The 23344-nt window shown below is 30.8% G+C and overlaps 2 protein-coding genes across 7 annotated transcripts in view; one reads left to right on the forward strand and one right to left on the reverse strand.

Annotated features, from left to right (window-relative positions):
- The first annotated feature begins 8042 nt into the window (after positions 1 to 8042).
- LOC101499130 (BTB/POZ domain-containing protein At2g30600) lies at positions 8043 to 16262 on the forward strand. Of its 4 annotated transcripts, none has more exons than XM_004512550.4 (14): positions 8043 to 8417; positions 8627 to 8643; positions 9972 to 10763; positions 10897 to 11220; positions 11874 to 12101; positions 12446 to 12607; positions 13050 to 13262; positions 13355 to 13402; positions 13528 to 13586; positions 14440 to 14572; positions 14682 to 14762; positions 14846 to 14926; positions 15197 to 15265; positions 15883 to 16262. In XM_004512550.4, the coding sequence occupies exons 1-14, from the start codon at positions 8396 to 8398 to the stop codon at positions 16099 to 16101; spliced, it is 2448 nt and encodes an 815-aa protein (XP_004512607.1). In that variant the 5' UTR covers positions 8043 to 8395; the 3' UTR covers positions 16102 to 16262. The 4 variants fall into 4 exon arrangements, with proteins under 4 accessions (XP_004512607.1, XP_004512609.1, XP_004512610.1 ...); XM_004512552.4 differs by having other exon boundaries at positions 8044 to 8417; positions 8527 to 8643; positions 9964 to 10763; XM_004512553.4 differs by having other exon boundaries at positions 8044 to 8417; positions 8527 to 8643.
- A 561-nt stretch (positions 16263 to 16823) lies between these two features.
- Positions 16824 to 23344, reverse strand: part of LOC101500402 (pentatricopeptide repeat-containing protein At1g76280) — an 8636-nt gene continuing 2115 nt past the window's right edge. For 2 of the 3 annotated variants that reach the window (XM_073364129.1, XM_073364128.1), the window contains exons 7-15: positions 23310 to 23337; positions 22014 to 22541; positions 21549 to 21644; positions 21121 to 21294; positions 20174 to 20401; positions 19155 to 19298; positions 18858 to 19046; positions 17868 to 17987; positions 16824 to 17426 (exon numbers count right to left, since the gene is read on the reverse strand). In XM_073364129.1, coding sequence (XP_073220230.1) covers positions 17001 to 17426; positions 17868 to 17987; positions 18858 to 19046; positions 19155 to 19298; positions 20174 to 20401; positions 21121 to 21294; positions 21549 to 21644; positions 22014 to 22541; positions 23310 to 23337 — 1933 coding nt within the window. In that variant the 3' untranslated portion in view covers positions 16824 to 17000. The remainder of the gene's footprint in view (positions 17427 to 17867; positions 17988 to 18857; positions 19047 to 19154; positions 19299 to 20173; positions 20402 to 21120; positions 21295 to 21548; positions 21645 to 22013; positions 22542 to 23309; positions 23338 to 23344) is intronic. The other variant, XM_073364130.1, reaches the window with a different exon arrangement.

Raw genomic sequence — 23344 nt, forward strand, 5'->3', positions numbered from 1 at the left:
TATAAGATATTTAAATATTGAAGGAGGTACATTGGAATATATTTTTTCATAAGTTGTGATGGTATGAAAATGATTTTAAAATGAATGTTTTGGAAAATTGTTGTTATAGTTATGTAATCGTTAATGGGATGGATATACCTAGTTACAATATGTTTCAATTTGAGAGAGTTTCACGTTATATGAAGTCGCTTCTGTTAGAGATGTCATTCTTAGAATGAGAGAACTATCAACAATATATAAACTTTCTAATTGATGTGATATGATGCATTTGTGGGATTGAGAGAAAATTGCTATATGTTGATAGAACTGTCCCTAAGGGAAAGATCACCCGTAGGAGGAGACGCCTATTAATAAGATGAAGCCTGATTCTTAAAAATTTATGTTTTTACATGTTAGATTTTCTATGATCCTTTTAAGGTTGCTTATTTAGATTTTGTTTCTTGAATTAATTGAATTTTAAATATTTCTTCTTTTAAATATGTGTATACTTCATTGAGAATTATTTGTTGTCCGTAGATTCAAGTATCAGTCACAATTTTTTGTAAGCCTCCTTGATCGTGTGGCACTTTTGTTATGTATTTGTCGAGTCGTGGAGTAATCTACAGTTATTTTGAGTTTAAAATGTGATTTTAGAATGTATTAAATTTTTAAATGTACTATTTTTTAGATGTTGGCTGCATTAAATGTTGAAACAATATTCTTATATTTGAAAACATTGAAATTAGAAAAATACTTTATTGAAATTTCGAGAAATATATTTTATTTTTTTGAAAATAATGGTTATTTATAACTTATTTAATTACTTGTTGGTTAGTTGGTCCATAGACTTGTGAGACTAGCATGTTTTGAACGTATTTTTCATCTTGTTTGGATATCTATTTTGGTCCATAAAAAAATAAGAATTGAATTTTGTACCCTCACAATTGAACTTATACCCTTTAGTTAAAAAAACTGTCTCTTAATTTGCTAAAATATCCTTAAATGAAAAGTAAAAACTAAAACAAATTTGGATATTTTGATCATACCCCCTCATTTCAATATTTTCGAAAAGTAATTTTTTTCCACTAAATTCTCTAACCGGAAATTTCAAGAACGAAATTTTCGGCAGTTATATTTCAATACTGAAAATTTCATTTTTAAAATTTTCGGGAGCTAGTTTCAACCGAAAATTTGAAATATCTAGTAGTTGTTTTCAATCAGAAATTTTATTTTTGAAATTTCCAGTATTGAAATATAACTAACGAAAATTTCAAATTTTCGATTCAAACTAGCTCCCTAAAATTTCGTTCCTGAAATTTCCGGGTGAGGTTTCTTTTTCTCAATTTTTTTGTTTAAATTTTTTTCATTGGGGACCAGAGGAGCGAAAAACATTGTGAAATATTTTCGAATTCGACCTCCTACGCAATCTAATAGGAGAGCTGTTGTTAAAAAAAAAAAGAGGAGAAATAGGAACAAATAGTGCAACAAGAGGATGATTATTATATTCAACCTGAGTTTGAGCGAGATAAACAACAAGATCTTGCATTTGAGGAATATATACAACATGATCACGAGGAGCATGAGTAGCACTATGATAACATGCATCAACTTCAACAGTCTAAACAACCTATATTTCCTGGAGATCTTTTCGATCTTTCCGTACTTAAAGACTATGAGCATCACATTTCAGTTAGAATGTGGAATAAACAAGTTAGTAAATAATTTATTTTATTATATAGTATACCATAGTATGTATAGTTTAATATATTTATAGTATAATTTAGACTAAATTACATCTGCGGTCCTTTAACTTAATTTCAGGTAACGTTTTAGTCCTTTATTTTTTTTTTCCGAGTTGGTCATTTATTTTAATTTTAAGTGACAATTTGATATTTTATGTTTTAAAATGTCAATAATGTTGTCCTTATTTTTACAAAAATTCAAAAAAATCATCAAATTTTTCAAACAAAATCCATAAAATTCATTATCATCTTCAATAAAAATACAAATTTAATCAAATTCATAACTTAAATCTTGAAATAAATTCATAACTTGTTGGAGATGAAAATATGAGTGTATTTGAATATTTGAGTTATGAATTTGATAAAATTTGTGTTATATTGAAGATGATTATTAATTTACGGGTTTTTGTTGAAAATTTTGATGATTTTTTTGAATTTTTGTACAAAAAAAGGATAACATTGTTGAAATTTTAAAACATAAAATATCAAATTGCCACTTAAAATTAAAATAAATGACCAACTCGGGAAAAAAAGATAAATGACTAAAACGTTACCTGAAATTAAGTTAAGGGATGTAATTTAGCCTATAGTTTATTACAATACAAGCCAATTTTAGGAACTCAATTTGGTTGAAATAGTTAATTTACTGATTCAACGGTGTTAGGAACTCTTAGAGTTTAATTTAATTTACTGAAAAGAGTCAAATGATAAAGTGTACTAATTGAGAAAGAGAAGAAAAAAAGTAGTTTTTAAAAGAGTTATTTCAATAGTTAAATGACTTAGTAAATATATATGGAGTCACTACCAACATTTATTTTAAAATAAGAAAAATATTGGTAAACCTTTAAAAATAGAAAAATGGTATTTTAAATCAAATTTTGAGTTCGGGAGTTGATTATGCGTAGGAAAGGTATTAGCACCCTACGACGTTTGTTAAAATACACTTATCTATAATTAATTGCGCAAAATTAATGTTAACTTATATAAATTTATTTCTCAATTTTTTTTTGCATATATAATCCTTTTGTTTTAATAATATAGAGATAAGAGTATATTTAAAATATAAAGAAAAAAATATATTTTAATTATTATGCTTGACAAGAGTGCGATTTTGCTCCTACTTATCTCCGAGTGCGATAGAGAAATCAAAGCTACGTAATTCTTTGGTAGAAAATGCAGATGTGCTCATTGCTTTTAAAGAAATAAGTTTTGTTGCGAAAATTTAAATTTGATTAAATAATATTATTCATTTGATGAAGGAAAAGATCTCGAGTTGAGAAATTGATTCGGATGAATATGTTTGGTTGTTTGTTTGAATTTAGTTGAAAATAATTAAGGTCCCAGAGTTGTCACAACTCATGTGTTTTAAACCAAAACTAACATAATGTTATATCTTGATCAATCCAATTTTATTAAAAAATTATTATTATTTTGGAGTTTAAGATCATCAAGTTGTCGCAATTCAGATGTTATAAATATATAAAATCAATAAGATGTCTCGTCTCAATCAATTTCAATAATTATTGTTAATATTTCTGTTTTGTTTTTTTTAGGAGAAATTAAAGCTAAACTTCAAATTTCAAGAAAGAGTAAAATATAATTAAACTTTAAAAATTATTTTTAGTCAAAGAATAATAATTAAAAAAAAACTTGACCTATCAAATAGAAAAAGAAAAAAAAAATTGGATTACATAATTAAAATAAAAATAAAAATAGTTGGGCTGGGAGCCCAAACTTTTTTAGTAAAACTTTAAAAAAAATTATATATAAAACAAACTAGACAAAAGAAAAGCGAAAGAGAAGAAATAAATAATGAAAAAGAGGAGAGTGAGTTAGCGCATAGAAGAGAGAAAAAGAGGAAGAAAGGAAAGAAAGAGAAATGGAAACTTTAAAAAAAAATTATATATAAAACAACCTAGACAAAAGAAAAGCGAAATAGAAGAAATAAATAATGAAAAAGAGGAGAGTGAGTTAGCGCATAGAAGAGAGAAAAAGAGGAAGAAAGGAAAGAAAGAGAAATGGTATTGAGGAAACGTTGACGGCAGTAGTGGCAACAATGATTCTCCATCTATTTGTTTATTTGTTTTGATTCTCTTTTGATTTATGTTAATTTTTCTATAATATTTTCATTCTTATTCATTTGTTTTTAGTTTACAGTTTCTAACGTTAATGATTGAAGAAATAAATAAATAAACAATAAGTATGACAACACAAGATTGGAATACCATGAATATAATTTTTTATTTGTACGTATACTGTAATAGTAAAAGAAATCATATATAAATAATATTAATATTGAAGAGATTTAAAATATTTTGTTTGTATTTTGTATTTCTTTTTTCTCTAATATATTGTTTCTCTTCTACTCGAACTTTCTCTATTTTTTTTATCTTAAGTAGTAAAAACAAATCTTTTTTCTTTATATTGATTTTGTTATCAATTCATAGACTTAAACGATGAATCTATGTGTCAATGAATAAAATTGGGTAAAAATAATAATTTTATTAAACTACAAACCAATCAAAAAATAAAATAAAACAAATAAATAGGGAGGGGGAGCTGCTGCAAGCTTGCATCAGAGAAGTAGAAAAGCTTGCAGCAGGGAAGCAGAAAAGAAAAAAAAATGAGGAAAGGAGGAAAGGAAAAAAAAGAAAGAAAAGGAAAGCAGGTACGAAAAAGCAGGCATGCGTACATCAAGATACTACTCAAATAGATTATTGAATTACTACATCTGAGTTACGTCATCTACAACAATGTAGTTTCCATATGGTCGACAATAATCTTATTTTGGTGAGAGATGAAACACAATTTAACTTGAACCAAATGAGTTTCATTAATAAAACCAATGCCGATAATACAATCACGTGATAGGCCTCTATTGTGTGCACCCCTAAATGAGAAAAAGTAAAAAAAAATAAAAAAATCTCAATGTCATAAGAACGATATTATATTTTGTTGCTATCAGATAACCCATATTTTGAATGCTCATCCATTTTCTCGTTGGGTTAGTTTCTCAAATCAGTTACAAGCAAATAGTCTGTCACTTCCTGCAAATGTTTCTTGAATAATGCAACATATAAATCAGGTTTGGACTTAATATTCGTATACAATTGTCGATGCACAATGCTCCAATATTCTTCGCTATGATCAAGTAAAGCAACAATAACATGATATTCACAGTTTTCATATGTTTCAACATTAACTATGTATTTGACATACAAATGAATTATAGGAGGAAACTCGTCAAATATTTTCTAACTTCATTTTATCATAAGTTGTTGTAAGGTTTGTCTGGGTGCTTGCTAATAGGCTTGTTTCGATCTAAGTCTAAATGACCAACCATATATTTTAGTTGAAGTGTCTCAGTTATTTTTGTTTGAGATATTTTCCACCTCTATCACAAGTGAGAATTAATTTTGACTTAATTCCTCTATTTCTGGTATTTATGTCAAAACGAGTAATAATAACAACTACTCGATTTTTTCGGTCAATTTCTCTTGCCCATGATATGACAACTTCTTGTGACTTAAAAATTTGATTAGTTGTGAATGTTTCAGTCGAATGTATACATAATGGTATTTTTTTCATCCCTAAAAAAAGGTTTTAAAAAAATCCATAATAAACAAAAATTAGGTATTGAAAATTTCAAACTTTAAAACTTTCGGTAGAATAAAATTTAAACTTTTTGGTAGAATTAAATTAACTACTAGAAATTTAAGGCACAAAATTTTATGTAATATAAATAGTGTATCAAAAAATTTATTGGCAAATTTCAAGTTACTCAAATTATATTATCGAAAATTTTCTAATAATATTAATATGTATACCAAATTTTTAGAGTAAACAATTTAATTATCAGATATTTTAATTCGAGGTACATTTTGAAACAATTTTTTTCATCTTTGATTAAATAAAAATAAAAGAGATAAAATTAAATTTTTTACATTTTAAAAATATAAGTTGAATTGTGGAAACAAAATCCAATTTTCAACGGAATTATACTCTCTAACCATTTGCCGTTCTAGATGTCAACAGGCAACAACCCTCCTATGCGCTATGACCATTTTACCTCTTATATCTCATTGTAGATAATTAAAGAAAAAAAACCAAAAGAGGAGGAAAAAGTAAATTAAAAAAAAGAATTTACTCTAAATCTTTTTTTTTTCTTTTAGTTTTTGGGTGCTACATACCACTTCTTCACAAGAAAAAAATAGGTTTAATTGCAGTTTTAGTCTCCTATTTTAGCTGAATCGCGAAAGTAGTCCTTCTATTTTGTTTCTCCCCAGTTTTGGTCCCCAAACAGAATTTTAGTCCAAAACTTGATGAAATTTTAGTTTTTAAAGCCGTACTACACCATTTATGATCATATATTTCAAGTACAATTGTTGCAAATGAAACCTTGAGGCATTGTGTGACTTAAATAAATGCAAAAAAAATAAAATTTTATCAAGTTTTGGACCAAAATTCTGCTTGGGGCACCAAAACTGGGGATAAATAAAATGAGGGGATTACTTTCGCGATTCAGTTAAAATAAGAGGATCAAAACTGCAAGTAAGCCAAAAAAATACTATGTCTGTTTTGTCCTGTAGCGATAACTAAAATTTATTTATGATAAATTAGTTTTATAAAATTAATTTTAATTAAGAATATTAAATAAACAATAAATTTAATCATTCTACGTTATTATATTATATATTACATTATTTAAAATATATTATATTATTATTTTTTAGTTAAAAAATCAAAATAATAGACCAAAACTATGATATTTTAAAATAAAAAAACGATTTTGTAAATTAATAAAAAAACAAAGAACTAAAACTATAAATTTAATTTATTTACATTATCAATGTGAAGAATTTTTATATTATTTATTATCATAATTATTTATTTATTATATATATTTGACTTTTAACATAAGTGAACGATAATTAAACTAAAAAAATTAAATAAATTATACTTGATTTAAACATTACTTTTTTTTAACAACACTTATATTACATCATCATTTAATATTGTTTTTTATTTAACCTATAATATGTGTAAAATTACTACTCTTTACAATAAGAGGAAGAGTGACGTGTAATTGTGGGTAAGTGCTAAAGAAGAATCCAGAAGCGGGGAGACACGGTGTGATTAAGACAAAATCAACCTCAAAATTTTCTCATCAATCAATTAATTGGTGTTATGCGTTAAGGTAGCATTATTATTACTTTTTACAAATTAATTAACAAATAATAATAATAATAATAATAATAATAATAATAATAATAATAATAATAATAATAATAATAATAATAATAATAATAATAATAATTAGTAATAATGTTGGGTATGAGATATGGATGGTGAACGATTAGGTGACGAGGACGGTCCCACGTGTTCAATCATTTAAGATACGCGCAAGATGACAATCAAAGAAATATGTTTTGTAGTTTTCATTTCATTCATCTTACGAGGATCTTAGTCAACATAGATATTTCTTTTCTTTTCTTATTTTCTTGGATAAGAATGTGGCCCAACATGGATTCAGATCTATTCATTCATCTAATCTAATCCAACAATCTTTTATATATTTATTGTATATCAATGCTATCATTCATATATTGGTACCAGTAGCAGATATGATATTTTATAAAAATTAAGGTATATAAATATTAATTAAAAAAATTTAAATGTTAAATTTATAATACAAAATCATACCAAGTAAGTATCCAGTATATTTCACTATTTTAAAATTTTGTATGCTTTATAATTCACCATATATTATATGTTACTTGTAATACCATAAATTTCTTCTTTGTATATTTTAGTAATAATCTTATTTATTTTTCTTTTATTAATGAAAAAAAGAAATAGAGAATTAAGTTTAGAGAAATTAGACCTTTATAAAATTCATTAAACAAATACAAGACAAAAATAACAGAAAATCAAAAAACAATCTTAATTTTACTCAACGAAATATCTAATTTAGTAAATCAATTAATACAAATATTCCCTTCTTGTAAAATACGTTTGATTTGATATAATAATTTTATATAATTAGTAATATAAATTAATTATTATTTTATTAAAAAGTATATGAATGTGAGTATTTTAAAGGAGAATTTGGATATATGTCAAATTAATTATTGTGCCTACTTGATTAAATAATAAACATACATATAATTATATTTTAATTATTTATATTTGTTTAATAAACAATTATTTAAATATATGATTAATATTTTGGAATCTCTATTTAAATTAACGGTGTGTTAAATTTATATGAGTTATTTATTTTAAAAATGAATAAAATGAGTTTGAGCCCCTCTTGTTTATAAAAACAAAAAAAGTTAGCTCTTCTTCCTCACTGCGCTGCTGCCATTGAAAAAGGAAAACAAAACTCTCTTCTCTCAAATTCATTCTCACGATTTTCTTGCCATTTGAATCAATTTCAACCTAATTCCCACACAAAATTGACCACTGGATCTATTTTTGGCATCAGTTCCATCGATCGTGACTCCGTTTCACCGGAAATAGCCATGTTTATTTCCTTAGGCGAACAGTTTTTTGACATTTCCGGTCACTACGATCGAAGTTTGGGAAAATTGATATCTTTTTTGGATTCCTCTCGTCGAAACCTTCAGAAAGCAATACTCATTCGCACATTTTGGTGAAGTTGACGTCCGACCATGTTGGCTCTCCGGCACGTCGGTGAGACTTTTTTTACTATCTGTTTTGTGTGGTTTTGACTCCGTTTTTTGTTTCTAAATTTTTTAATAATTATTTAATATTGATTTTTATGTTCTGTATAAATTATCAGCCATGTTTCGTTAACTTTGCGGATTCGTCAATGTTTTGGACTCGTTCGTTAGTGCTGCCAATCTGCCATTGTTGCTGAATATTATTTTTCATCCTTGTAGGAAGGCTTCAAACTAAGGTATGAGGTGATAGCGAGTTCGAATTCATGAGTATAAAATAAGTGAGATGAATAAGAAAACCGTATTCCCACAATTCATTTGGAGCTCTACGGATGAACCTTTTTTAGTAATAATTGATTAATGAAAATACTTGGAATTTGGTTAGGTTAAAACATGAATTAGAAACTTTTAAAGGATGTTGTTTGATTTGATTTTGTAGATTGTGTGATAGTTGAATTATTGTGTATTGACATATTTTGTACTGTATTTATTTATACCTATCCTTGATATTGTTATATGATGTAAAATGTGATGAATTGTAAATACTTGCATAATTGATGTAGTGTGTTAATGATCTAGTATTGCTATCTAGTATTGATCCATAAGTACTTGGCCATTGTGACTTGTCCATAAGAGCAATAGCAATTTTGATGTGTCCGTCCACTCAAGTGGTGACATATTATTAAATCTCCTAACCAAGTACTTCAAAGTAGAATGGTACCAAGGAAAGAGGAGAGTCTAAAGTATAATATCATGCATAACATTACTTGATATGTGCCTTGACTTACCTCGATGTTGTTGATTGTATTCATGTTCTACTTTGATTATTCTTGTTAATTGTGATTTGATATGATACGGTATTTAATTGATATTTTTACGGATTCTTCTCAATTATTTTATACTATTACATTTTATCAAAGTTCACCTCATTCGTTGTTTGTGTGTGCGCGTTTGCGAAAACACAGTTATTTCAAATTATCGGTTAGTGATCCATGCTCTAATAAGTGATAACCGGGTGGGAGTCATTTATTGTATTTTTATCGAGTTTTGAACTAATTTATGTTTTGTAAACTTCATCGGTCAAATTGTATTACCTTTTAATCTTTTATTCGGAGATGGAAATTAATTGTTTCTATGTTTTGAACATGTTTTGATGCTAGAAGTTTATTTTTAATAAGCATCAGCTATTTCGATATTAAAAGATTTTTAATTGAGAATTTTGATGTAAGCATTTTGTGTAAGTGTGAATGTGGGATCCTGAGCCTTATATTTTTAAAAGAAATTTTTACACTCTATTTTGGAACCGCAATGAATTCTTTCAAAACTAATGCATTTTATTATCTATTTCAATTTGGAGTTTAGGGTGTCACATTAATACTATTTGTATTGGAAAGGTTCTAGTTGCTTTCTGTCTCGAGATAGTGATGTTTCACTGTTTCGAATATATAACTGCATCTTGATTTACCTTACTACTTGGCTTCCATATTCAAATAAATATACATGTATACATTGATTGAGTATTGATATTGATGTTCATATTGAATAATACTCACAACAAGGGCAATAGTTGTTTGATTTGATTAAAAAGATGGTGGAGAAATTCCTGACTGTGGCGCCGTTTGAGTGCGCGTGGAGAGAAGATTTAAAATTCCGTGAAGCAGGTAGGGGATGCGTGACTTTCGAAGCATTTGCTTGCAACGATGTCACATTGGTTTTTAGAGAGAATGTTGGAAGTCAAGGGTACCACTACAAAAGAGATAGCAGTCCTCACTACACAATCATATTGGGAAGTCATAGGAATCGACGCCTCAGAATTGAGGTCAACGGTAAAACTGTTGTTGACGCGGCCGGTGTTGGACTCTGTGGTTCCAACACTTTTCAGAGTTATTGGATAAGTATCTATGATGGCCTCATCAGCATAGGTAATGGGAAATACCCTTTCCAGGATGTTGTCTTCCAGTGGTCTGATTCAAATCCCAATTGTAATGTTCAGTATATTGGTCTCAGTAGTTGGGATAAACATGTCAAATACAGAAATGTTACTGTTCTCTCATTAGCACACACTACTCGTCCTATGCCTTTCTCATACTCCAACCATTATCACCAAGTTGAAGAGGAAGAGGATTTGCATATGCATATGGACTATGACAAATGGGGACTCAACAATTTTCTTGAGAGTTGGGATCTGTCTGATATGTTATTCATCGTTGGTCCAGAGGAAAGACCTGTTCCTGCTCACAAGCCTATTTTAGCTGCTTCTGGAAACTTTCCTTTCTCCTCCTTTGCCATCACATTACCGACTATTTCTTATCCGCTTCTACATGCACTGCTTCGCTACATCTACACTGGCTGGACCCAGGTACCTCTCCTTCCTCTTTACTATCCCACCCCACTTTATATTCTTCATATTCTTGTTTAAATGACACCCATCTATTTTTATTTAATTTGATTTACTGTTAATGTTAAGGTAGTTGTGCCTTTCTATCTTGTAGATTCCACAGGAACAACTTTGTTCTTTGAGGGCTATAAGTCTACAGTTTGAAGTCATGCCACTTGTGAAGCAATGTGAAGACGTTATGGAACGTTTTAAGGGAGATAACAAGTTGTTTGACACTGGCAAGAATGTGGAGTTAACGTATCCATGTATTGGACCTCATTCTTCAACGTTACCCTCACTTCCTGTCAGCATTCAGAGACTTGGCCAATTAAAGCTATCAGGCCAGTTCAGTGATGTCAACATCTATATTGAGAGTTATGGGTTTATTGCACGAGCACATAGAATTGTTCTCAGCTTATGGAGTATCCCCTTTGCCAAGGTGAGCCAATTTCACAATTTGTTATCTCATAATTTGTGATTCATAACAAGAAGATTTAAACACCTAACCATCAAACTTTTCATTTTATAGACGAAGTATTAAAGTATTAAGTGAGCTTAATTATGTGAAATTTCAGCTCAAAATTGATGGACTGTATTTCCAGCAACACTTTCAAAGGATGTTTACAAATCTCCCAAAATAATTTCTTCTACATTTGGCAGGATTTGAAATGTCTGATATATTTTGTTTTAAGTTTTTCCATTCTAATCTCTAAAGAACTACTAAAAAAGTTGATCAGGTGAATAAAATGAGTATCATGTTTAGGATTATGCCTTGTTTCAAATTTATTCTTGTCACTTGTTATGTTGATCAATTAACATCTCAGTTCCATTGTAAATAGTTTCAACATTCAACATGTTCTACTTGGATCATTGCAATGTTAGTTAGCTAGCATATTGTCCAGAAACAAGTCTTCCTATTTTTTATTTTTTTATTTTTATTTTATTTTTTATCTTTATCCTTAACTTTATCTTTATGCAAATAATATTCATGCTATACCAGTTTTTACTTGTAATGTAATTTAGGCTATAGCTATACTTTATATTTTGTATACCGTCCACGTGAGCCGTCAGTTAAAGATATTATTTTGACAGATGTTTACAAATGGAATGAGTGAAAGCATGTCATCAGAGGTTACTTTACGGGATGTGCCGCCAGAAGCTTTCAAAGCCATGCTTGACTTTTTATATGATCAGCAATTGAATGAGAATGTTATTGATTCTAGTTCTTTGTTGCTTCAACTCCTTCTATTGGCTGATCGATTCGGAGTGACTTTTCTTCACCAAGAATGCTGCAAAATGCTTTTAGAATGCCTCTCACAGGTAGTTGGGTAAACTTCACTCACAACAGTAATCAGTACTTACTAGGAAATTAGAATCATTGATCTTGTGGATTCCACTTGATTAAGTGATTGGAGAAGAGAGTTGCGGTTTCGGACTTATGAGAACAAAAGAAGAGAAGAGAACCATTTTACACTAATCAATTATAAGATATTGATACTTGTTGTCTACATATCATATGCAGGGATGAAGTTCCTCTTTTGGGGTGAAGGTCATACAACAGAGTTTTTCTATTATACAAACAAATTAAATGGAGGAGGAAGCAGACAATTTTGGCAACTAATAATGCCGTAGCTTTTGAAGCTAACTATTGAACTTTGTTGCAGGACTCTGCCTGTCCACTCCTCCAAGTGCTTTCTTCAATCCCATCATGTAGACTTGTTAAAGAAACACTGCAGAGGAGGATTTGCATGAACTTTGACTATTTTATCAGTGCCAGTACTGACTTTGTTTTGTTAGATGATACAACCTTCTTCAATATCATTAAGGTGTGTTTCTCTTGAAGTTGTTCCATTTGTTGAATTTGATTTTAAATCCAAGGATCATAACTAAATTACAGTATCTTCTTAAGAGTTTGCGTATCATTTGCTTACATGTAATTCAGAAAAGTTTTATGGGTAGGAGGGCATACAGTATAAAAGATTGGGGTTTACTTATATATGGATTGGAACAGTATTTTTGGTAAATTTCTGCATGTGCAATGTGGATCGGATCTAAGTTGCTTGGTTTGAGAACTGTATATACCAATTCACACATTTGAAGCTCTAAGTTTCTCTATAACCAAAAGCCAAAACAGAAAATCCCCTGGATATCAGTGTAGAGAAAATCTACTATACATCAGAAAATTGCCTAACTCTGTCATAGTAGGTCGTATTGTAATATTAGAGCAACCAACTGATGATTTCTCAAATCTATATTTGAACTTTGCAGCATCCAGATCTGACAGTGACATCTGAAGAGAAAGTTCTTAATGCAATCCTAATGTTTGGCATGAATGCAAAAGAGATATTTGGCTGGGAAGTGGTTGACCAGTTAATAACAAATTCAAAACCTGAACTCCTTTTTGGTGAGAGGCTTCAGTTAGTTTATGACTTGCTGTCATTTGTGCGATTTCCACTACTACAGTGTTCCTTACTTGACAAGGTTCGCCTGCTCTACATTTATGGTCAGTTTTACTGGCACATGGTTTAGTTATACATTCTTATTCTAATCACACCATTGTATTAACTGTGCAGTTGCAGAATAGCAACATTGTCAGGAATATTCCTGATCTCCTAAGTCTTGTAAGTTTTCTGTCTTATTCCAATTAAGAATATTTGTCTTCTTCCATTTGATTGTGGTTGTATATTTAGTGCGGCTTTGTAAATTTTATCTTAGATTAATTGTGTTGTTGTTTATATTCTTCCAGGTTGACGAGGCAATCAATTTTGTTAAATCTGGACTGGGAAGGTCAGAAAATGAAAATAAGTAAGTTCTTCATCGTAGTTTGTCTCCTCAGTGGATAGCAATAGCTTTTGTGGTTGTGAAACTAATTCAATTCTATTTTTGTTACCCTATTATAAACATTTCATTCTATTTTTGGGTACTATCATTCATATTTAACAAACCTATGGCCATGATCCCCATATGGATGATAGGAAGAATTTCTTTCCAAGATCCATACTAGAACAATCAATTCCAATGACTCAAACATTCTCTTCCTCCCTTCGTTGCTATCAAGCTACACTATTTATCTTTTCTTGTCTCACGTCCTTGTTTTCTGCATCCAGATAACAGTTCTAGGGTATACGATCAGGGGAAATATTCTAGTTCAGGCACCATTCTATTTGCTTTCGTCCTTCCTTCATTTGAAGTTGAAACGGAGCTAGAGATAGAAGAATTATAAGATCAAAAATTATGTATCTAGTATTGTTATAGAGGATGATATTTTGTACATGTAGATATTAACACATGGTACGCCCTTACTTGGACTCTGACTTGACAGGAGCTAAACAGTACAAGGTTCCATGTATATGACCACTGACACTGGCGATAAATGGATAATGGAAAGAAATGTTGGAAGTGTAGAAAAATATCATAAATTACACATTATTTTCTTGGCTGCTTAGGGTTTTCTAAATAAGTCAGGAGTTCAAATTCAATTCACAATTGGATTACTTGGCTACCAAGTTAGGCATATTTTGAGTTTGATTATAGTTGTGCATGTTCTCTTTGTGCTTTTAGTTCTCTGTGTATGTTTGGAAATGATTGTGCTCTCCGTTCTCGGCCTGATGACACAAAGATCCTAACAGGAGTTTACTTTCATTGGCTGTCCTTGCAGTGTTAGATTCCAACATAGACGGTCTAGTTACAGGGAGCTCCAGTATATTTGTGATGGAGATGACCATGGAGTTCTATACTTTGCAGGCACATCCTATGGTGAACACCAGTGGGTTAATCCTCTTTTGGCAGAGGTAGATCATGCTTTTATTTTTTCACCTTTCAGTTTTTAGGAATTCTTATTGTAAGTGTTGGTCTTTTGAACTGTTTATACATCTTCTTCACAAAAAAATATTGTGGCAGCCAAAGAAAATTACCATCACAGCCAGCAGTCCCCACTCAAGATACACTGATCCCAAGGTTTTGGCATCAAGAACATACCGGGTATGCTAAATTTATTTACTGTGATTTATTATTGAACTAATAATTTCTTGGATGGCTCCTAATACTTCATTTGGCTATCACAGGGAACATGTTTCGCCGGGCCTCGTTTGGAAAATGGACACAATTGTTCCTGGTGGATGGTTGATCTTGGACAGGATCATCAGGTACATAACATGCTGATTGTGTATATATGTTGGCTAATATTTCTTTGGGTGCTATTTATCATGACTAATCAGTTTTGACTAACGATGACAATAACAATAACAATCTATTTATTCTATATTTTAGTTTGTGAAAAACATCAAATTACCTGACTTCAAACTAAAACTCTTAATTTGAAGATTTAAGTTCCGCGTGACAAATAAGTATTGAAAGTAGAATTGCAACTCAATGAGGCATTTGATTAAGAAAATAATTTTTTTTTTTTAATGCAGCTTATGTGCAACTACTATACCATGAGGCAGGATGGCTCCAAGGCCTTTCCGAGATGTTGGAATATTCAGGTACACAATCTCTGTTCTGTGGGCCATTGTTTCAGTTGTTCAAGTTGAAGGAGATATAAAGGATTGGTGTTGGAATAAAAAATGAAAAGAATTTAATGTGAATACACTATTAGTGTAAAATTCTAACACAAAAAGTTTACAATACTAGTGTATAATGATTTAACTCTTAGATTTTAAATATGGAAAATGATTTAACTTTTTTTATAGAAATTTGATGGGTGTGATTGATTGAGTATAGTTAGGGAATGAGGATAAAGATTTACTTCATAAATAGTTTTATATGGAATCTACCATACATGATCATTCATTCCTTTTATTTTATATTTTGTACTTTTTGCAACAAACTCTTTTTACTATATAGAGTTAATGCATTATTATATTTGATGGGTATATACTGTAAGTTAAAACTAACATTCAATTGGAGTTCTTCAATTCTATCATGTCATACCGTTAACTTTAAAACATTGTCACAAAAATAGTGTCGTAACAAAATAGTGGATTTTCATTAGATGTTGATGTAAAAATAATTTACATAGACATGACATATCTTTTAAATCATATATTAGATGCGGTACTTTTAATGAATATTTTTTAATATTGTTGTGTGAAATTATCAGGGCTCAATGGATGGAAAAAGCTGGAGAGAGTTGAGAATCCATGAAAATGATGGGACAATATGTAAACCTGGTCAGTTTGCATCTTGGCCCATAGTTGCTCCCAATGCCCTTCTTCCCTTTAGGTATTTCCGGATTGCTCTCACAGGTCCCACTACTGATGCCACTAATCCTTGGAACTTCTCTATTTGTTACTTTGAACTCTATGGCTACTTCCTCTAAAAAGCTTTCATAGATACTAGATAGGATAGGTACTCATATTACCTATACATATGTATTTTCTTGATTACATGTCCAGTTCCGTTGTTTGATTCAATAATGTCTATGTATAAAGTTCATAAGCTATTACTAAAGAATAATTGAAGTTCACAATTTGATGGTTAGTTGGTTTGAAATAGCAAAAATAATCTGTTTTGTTTGTCTTTATGTAGAAAAGGGTTCTTATGTAAAGCGCCCAACTGAGTTTTATTATTTTATTTTTATTAGTAAAGAATTCAACATGTCATCTGAGTCCGAGCATTATCGATGACAAAAATAGTACTAGAAGTTTTGCAAAGAAACATAAAAGAAGTTAAGAAAATGCGTTCTCTACATATTATAACAATCTTTGGGTGTTAAAAGGAAGGAAAAGAAGTAAAACAAGGGTCTTGGTAATGTGCTACAAAATCAAAAATATTTTTTTTTTACAAACAATACAAGATATCATTTGTCTTAAAAAAATACAAAATATCAATGAAACATGAAAAATAATTGATTTGTTACAGTTAGTTTTACTTTTAAAGAAAAATTACATATAAGTACGTTATTTTATTTAGTTGTAGTACATGTTTCTTCTATTTTTGTTCTCCGATCCTTTATTTTATAAAACATCCACAAATTTAGTCATTTTTATTATTAATAGTTTTATTTTTAAAATATATATTTTTATTTAAACTATAAAAATCTAGAGAATCTTCATCGTTAAAACAAAAAGAAATGTCCACTACAATACATTCAAATTGCACGAATCCCCAACCTGTTTATTGAATGTTATACAAAATCAAATCTCCAAGAAAAAAAATTTTCCATTAAAACCATCAAGCAATTTATCTGAATATCTCCATAAGACTCAGATTCACAAGTCACAATTGCTCTCCTTTTCCAGAACTAGACGCTAGCCTCTTTAGAAATCGCAACTCGAGTCTTTTAGCCCATAGGCTCTGGTCAGCTGACTCGCATATTGGAAACCCGATTATGGCACACCATCTTAAATTCAACAACCCTATTGCAACCTCATCTTCAGAATCTTCAAATAATTTAAACATGTGCGACTCAGAAGCCAAATCTTCATCAAGGATGAATTCATCCACAAATTTTTTCCTCTCTTTAAGTATGTTGCCATCTTCAGACATCATTCGCAAGCTTAAAACCTGCAATGCTTCTACTGCTGTATTGTGAAAACTAGAGTTTACATATGCAGAGAAGACATATCCACATGTTGTGGGATCCGGCTGAACTTTTTCTCGGTGCATAAACTCCACAATAAACTCAATTACATCGATCCTTCCCTAAGTCATGGAAGAAATTATATGAAAAATTAACTAGGATACGCATCTAAAGTTCCTCCACAAATAGAAGAATGTAAAGCACATATAGACTTTTCATTAGTGTAGGATTCCCCCAAATACCAAGTCAAATATGAAATAGTTAATGTAGCACAACATTTGCAATTTCTTAATAAAAAATACCAGATTAGACATCATTTTTTATAGAATGACCAAGCATTGTTACTTAACTCTTGGATGGACGAGTGGCGCTTGCCATTTTGAGTTATCCAACAACCACCCTTTAAACATGATAAATTTTGGCTGAATTATATCAAACTTTTATAGCTGTATTGTACTATTACGTGCTTCTTAAATATGTACACAATTTTGAAAGGGTTTCCTTTCTTTCACCTTGTATCCCCTCCTAAGCAGAAAAATACTAATATCAAAACGACGAAATACCTTGTAACATGCTTGGCGAAGAAAGGTGTTAAATAACAGTACATCAAGTTTGATGCCATCCAATTTGATTCTTTCCAGAACACTCAGGGCTTCATTAAAATTCTCATCTTCCAACAAAATCTGATGTAAACAAGCTCAGTATCAAGTTGGATACAAAAAAGTTGAATCACTAAATTTAGTAATAGTAACACTGATTTCGTGGAAACACATGAACAATAAATATAGATATCAAAATATGCACAATGGATATTTTGCAACATTCAGAACATTAATCGGTTATGACCCAACTTTCAGGATGGCCCGAATTCAGCAGCAAGAACACCGCTTTTAAAGCCAGTCTTTAGAGTTTAGGCACCAACCATTACTTGAGACAATAGGAAGATAATGAGTTAGTTACAAGCAGTTACGTCAGGATGGTGTGTAGTCTAAAAATAAGGGAAAGACATCAAAGATAGAATTGTTAGAACTAAGGTCTTCTCAGTGGGAAAGGGGAAGCCCCTTGGATTAGAATTCTTCTTGTTTCTCTGTTCTTCTAAATAACATAAACCATTTTTTTCTCAAATATTTGTTCTTTACCTTCTCTATCTACCATGCCTAGACCTATGACCCGATCCCATGCAATGGTTCATAACACAAAGATTTAGTGGAATTTGTATGTTCAAACTCCATTGAGCCTTAGATGTCTAAGGTTACAACCACAGATAAAATGCTTTAAATATTGGATGTTAACTCGGGAGTGAACGTATCATCATATTTAATTTATCAAAACCTCTAATTCTGCATATATTGAGTAAATAATATGCAAATAATAAACCAGCAGAAATATGCAACACTAAATGCATGCATTTGTCACTTGCAGATAGGGTACTTGACTAGTCGAAGGGAATTAAGAAGTTCAAAAGTTACTATAAGATAATAAAGCAAGTAAACTGCAAAAACTGACAAAGATAATAATTTTGAGTGCACTATAAGAGGTTAAACAAGAAGAACCTTAATGAGGGCAGTATATGTACAAGCCACTGGAGAAAACCCTTCCCGTATCATCATTGAAATCAGCAAAGAAGCGGACCTATAACTTCTTATGATGCTACAACAGTCAATCATTATATTGTATGTAGTGGAATCAGGGTGGCAGCCACACAACTTCATTTTCTTGAAAATTTCAATTGCCATGTGGCTCTGCATATTAACCGGAAAACATCATATTCCAGCCAGACATGCATAATAACATCCCACTTCACACAGTTGGTGACAAAATAGAGAAGTAATGATGTACAAGCCACTTACTTCTTGGCCTTCAACTAGATAATGCAACACTATGTTGTACATATCTGTTCCCAATGAAGGGTTACTATATAGGAAAAGATTTTCTGCCACATGTAAATAGTGGATCATCTCTCTCATCATCCCTTCTTCTCCAAGGGATTTCATCTGAAAAGATGCAAAGAACACAACCAAATGAGCTTTTTACGCACTCAAAACATTATATATTAGCATTTTTGTCGACATTCTCATTAGTATGCTTTCACACAAGTGTGTATAGACGAAACTATAGGCAATTAATAGACACCAAGAATGGTAACAACATCCTTTTCATACAAGATAAGGTTGACAACAGAGATCAAATGACGCACTGTGAGTGTGCTCTACCAAAAAGCAAGTTTCCACAAAAAGCCATTTGCATTGATGTCTTTTTTAATGGTTTCACTTTTACCTAAGTGTTTTTCTTTCCCCTATTTATGTTTATAAATCCATCGGATGAACTCTTCTTATCGATCTTCTCCTCTACGCCCATACCAACATAGGCAAGACTAATATTTTCATCGACCGGTGTTCATTCAACTTTCTCTCGAACACATCATTCCTAATCTTATTTTGCTTGTATACCACTCACTCATCCACGGAAAATTCTAATTTATGTAGCACTTAGCTTATGCTCTTGATGGCTATTTTCAGCCCACCATCAAGTATTACGAAACACTGATGGTCTTGTAGCTATTCAGTGAAACTTCCCTTTGCCCTTCAGAGACCCTGTTAGTTTTCAACCCCCAAAAAAGAGGGTGTACTACACGAGAAAAAACAATGGGCATAACAACCTATCTAGGCCAAGCTCTACCAATTGGCCAAACTAAGTAAACTAGGACTTGTATTTGTTAGAATTCGTTAGTTAGAGTTTTTGAATTAGAACTAAATATATAGAATCTAGACTGTAGAGGAGGGGGGTTTGTTGGTGGTTAATTGTTGATTATGAGGAAAGACCAAACTCTCAAAATAAATAAATAAACGTCATTATTTGCAGAACTTACTAAATTTTTCAATGAAAGTTGACTGTGCTGAACGCCATTATTTGTCATATCCCTTTCTATAGCATTTATTCTTTTAGCAACATCTACCTGTGACAGTAAATTACTGTCTTCATATGGGGAATTAACAGTGCCAAATAATGAAAACAGAAGCTCGTACGTTCTCGTATCAGGTAAAATTTTTATTTTCCTCATCTTTGCAAACACTCGCACAGCCCGCTCAGGTTGATTCTGCAAATTTTGATTAGATAAATAAAATATAAAATCCGAAATACAAGAAAAACAACTTTGGCAATACAAGAAGAATTTGGCAGAGATAGTTCGGTTCAGTTTTAAATCTAGTTGCTCAACTTCAACGCCTAACTGGCGTTCTCCCATGCAGTTAACTGATGAAATGAATGGCACATGTCATTACAACAAATCAAGCCAAACAAACATTAACTATTAGGTTTTAATATTTGACTTAACTCATCCTTACAAAACCAGTTTGTAAGGTGAGGGATGTCTCCCACTTATAAACATATTTTCATGCCTTATCTCATCCGATGTGGGACTCTCAACAGTAACCAACAACACATATAATAGTAATAAAAGGACATTAATTTGTTTGAAGGGTCCTAATTTATTAACTGCACTAGAAAATTATCCAAGTGCAGAAATTTATTGTATAAATATGTATAGAAATATGTATAGGAATACAATAGTTTCCTTGTTTCCTTTTTACGTAAATTAATTGCTATTCTATTTTTTTCACCTTGTACTACCACTTTACTCGGTAATATAAACATAAATAATACACAGACAACTCATATTATTTGAAGGTTTCTCTATCCTCTCTCTCGACATAAAACATCAAATTTAGCTATTTTGAGTCTTTAGGTAAACTGATTTTAGTCTGGCAAAAATGGTAAAAAGCATATTTTGTTTTGAAGTTTCATATTTGAGCTCACCAGTGCATCACATGAAGCCAGCAAAGCATTATAAGGATGCGGATACAAGCATTCAGAAATCTGATCCAGCAAAGACTCGGCTAAATCTAGCTGTAGTTCTCTGCTGAAAGTAACTGAAAGTGTAGCTAGAGTTGAATCATATAACTTCAAATTCTCCTGCTGCACTTTTTTTAACTGCAAATTATATGAAAATAATATTAGTCCAAGAAAAGTAATCTATTATAAAAAGGGATGTCAACAGATACAAGGTCATAAAGCTCTGTGTTAGCCTACGTCTCTCATCCAAATTCCAATTCACCTGATGTGGGGGTCTATTTGACCAAAAATTGAGTGGTTGAAATTCTGGTTGGAACTCCAACTGATAGCAGTCTACTCAGAAAAAATTAAAAAAATAATAGAAGATAGCAAAATCAAGTAACAGAACTCACCATTCTCATGGCATCCCCAAAACTTCTTTGAGAAACAACTGCTCTAATAACGCCATCATATGTATGACTGGATGGCTGCAAACCAAGATTTTGCATCTGAACAGAGAAGGGCCCTTCAATATGTTAAAAGACAGTATAATTTAATGTTGTTGTAAATTAACGAAATTCCCTTAAACGTATGAATTACATAAACTACATTTATGCTGAAAACATTGAGAAGGCAGAATATAATAAGACACAGCTACATTGATTTTCATAAATCATTTAGAATCAACCAATAGAAGCTTTAAATAATTGAAATTTTAGAGGTCTGAAGTATGAACAATTGAAATGTGACATAATATGACTGAGATGTAGAAAACCTCTAATGATTACAATAATTGGAGGAGCAAATAATCAATTCTGCAGATCCAGTATAACATAGTGTATAACAAAGAACATTTAACAGCTTAGTCGAATGTCTACCTGTAATATAAGCTTCCATGCAAGCATATAATTCTTTTCTTTTGAACACCCATGAATTATATCATTAAAAGACCACCTAAGAACCTTCATAAGCAGTGAGTTCCGTTGTTCATTCAGCCCATTTATTTCAGCACTTTTAACTTTTTTATTATCCATACAAATAATTTTCTGCTCCTTACTTGCAGAAATAGTGTCGGGTAAATTCAAAGGAGAAGAGCGTATACAGGAGTCGTGTTGTTTGCTCTTACTCACATTCAATATGGTTGAACCTAGTCCGTTATTTGAAGGAACAGGGATGTCCAATCTAGTAGAATACAACTTCCCATAAACTGTTCTAGCAATAGAAACGTTTCCCCTCATGGCTAATGACACCATCTGTTGTAATGTTCTATACGCAGATTTTAGATCTCCTAACCTTGTAAATGACCAAATGAACTTACGCAGAGCAATGATACTCATACTGTAAAGTGTAATATACTCCTGCCAAATTATATGGACTGCAGGCAAGTTTTTCTGCAAAACTGCAAGCTGAGAAACAGTGTAAGACAAATGATAGTAGTCATATAAAAAACATTAAAAAATGACAACACATTCAAACATAGAAATGCATTATCATAAAATAACTAAAGCAATAAACTGATCAGATTGTGTTGTTACTTGATTCCAGACCATTTAAGAGTCATAAATCTCATTGTCTTAAATCCACTATCAGTAAAAAAAGGGATTGTGGGAATAAGATAAAAAATGAGATAGCAACTATCATGAACCTATAAGGACTTCCTTGTTTCTCAATATATAAGACTAAGGAGTAAAGCAGAAAACTGTCCAGTCAAAGAATATAACAGAATGATATTTTCCTATCTTTTTTTTTTGGTGAAATGAAATGATGTTTATAATCAATTTATTTTATTTTTAAAAAAAATATGGTAATGAGAATTGGCTTTAAAACCAAAGGAGTAAATATCACATTTTGAAACAAGCACTCATAAGAACACGCAATCTTGGTCCAGATAATGTGATTAGAAATTTCACATTGAATCACATATTCATAAACATGAAAATTCTTTCAGACTTAATAATGACCCGTTGGTTTTAGAAAATATTTTTTGTTTATATGTTTTCAAAGCTTTGCTCAGAAAAACAATGCAAACAACTTTTTATTGTTCTTACTTTTAATATTTTTGTAGTTAAAACTGGAACAGGAAATGAAAAAAATAAAATAAAATCACAAAGACCTTAATCTGTCAAATATTACAAGGTACTGACGTACAAACAACAGTACTTTTATATACACACCTTGAGAAGCGCGTTATAGGTAACTTCACTCTTTC

The sequence above is a fragment of the Cicer arietinum genome, chromosome 8 (genome assembly GCF_000331145.2).
Source record: "Cicer arietinum cultivar CDC Frontier isolate Library 1 chromosome 8, Cicar.CDCFrontier_v2.0, whole genome shotgun sequence".
In the NCBI taxonomy this organism is placed as follows: Eukaryota; Viridiplantae; Streptophyta; class Magnoliopsida; order Fabales; family Fabaceae; genus Cicer; species Cicer arietinum.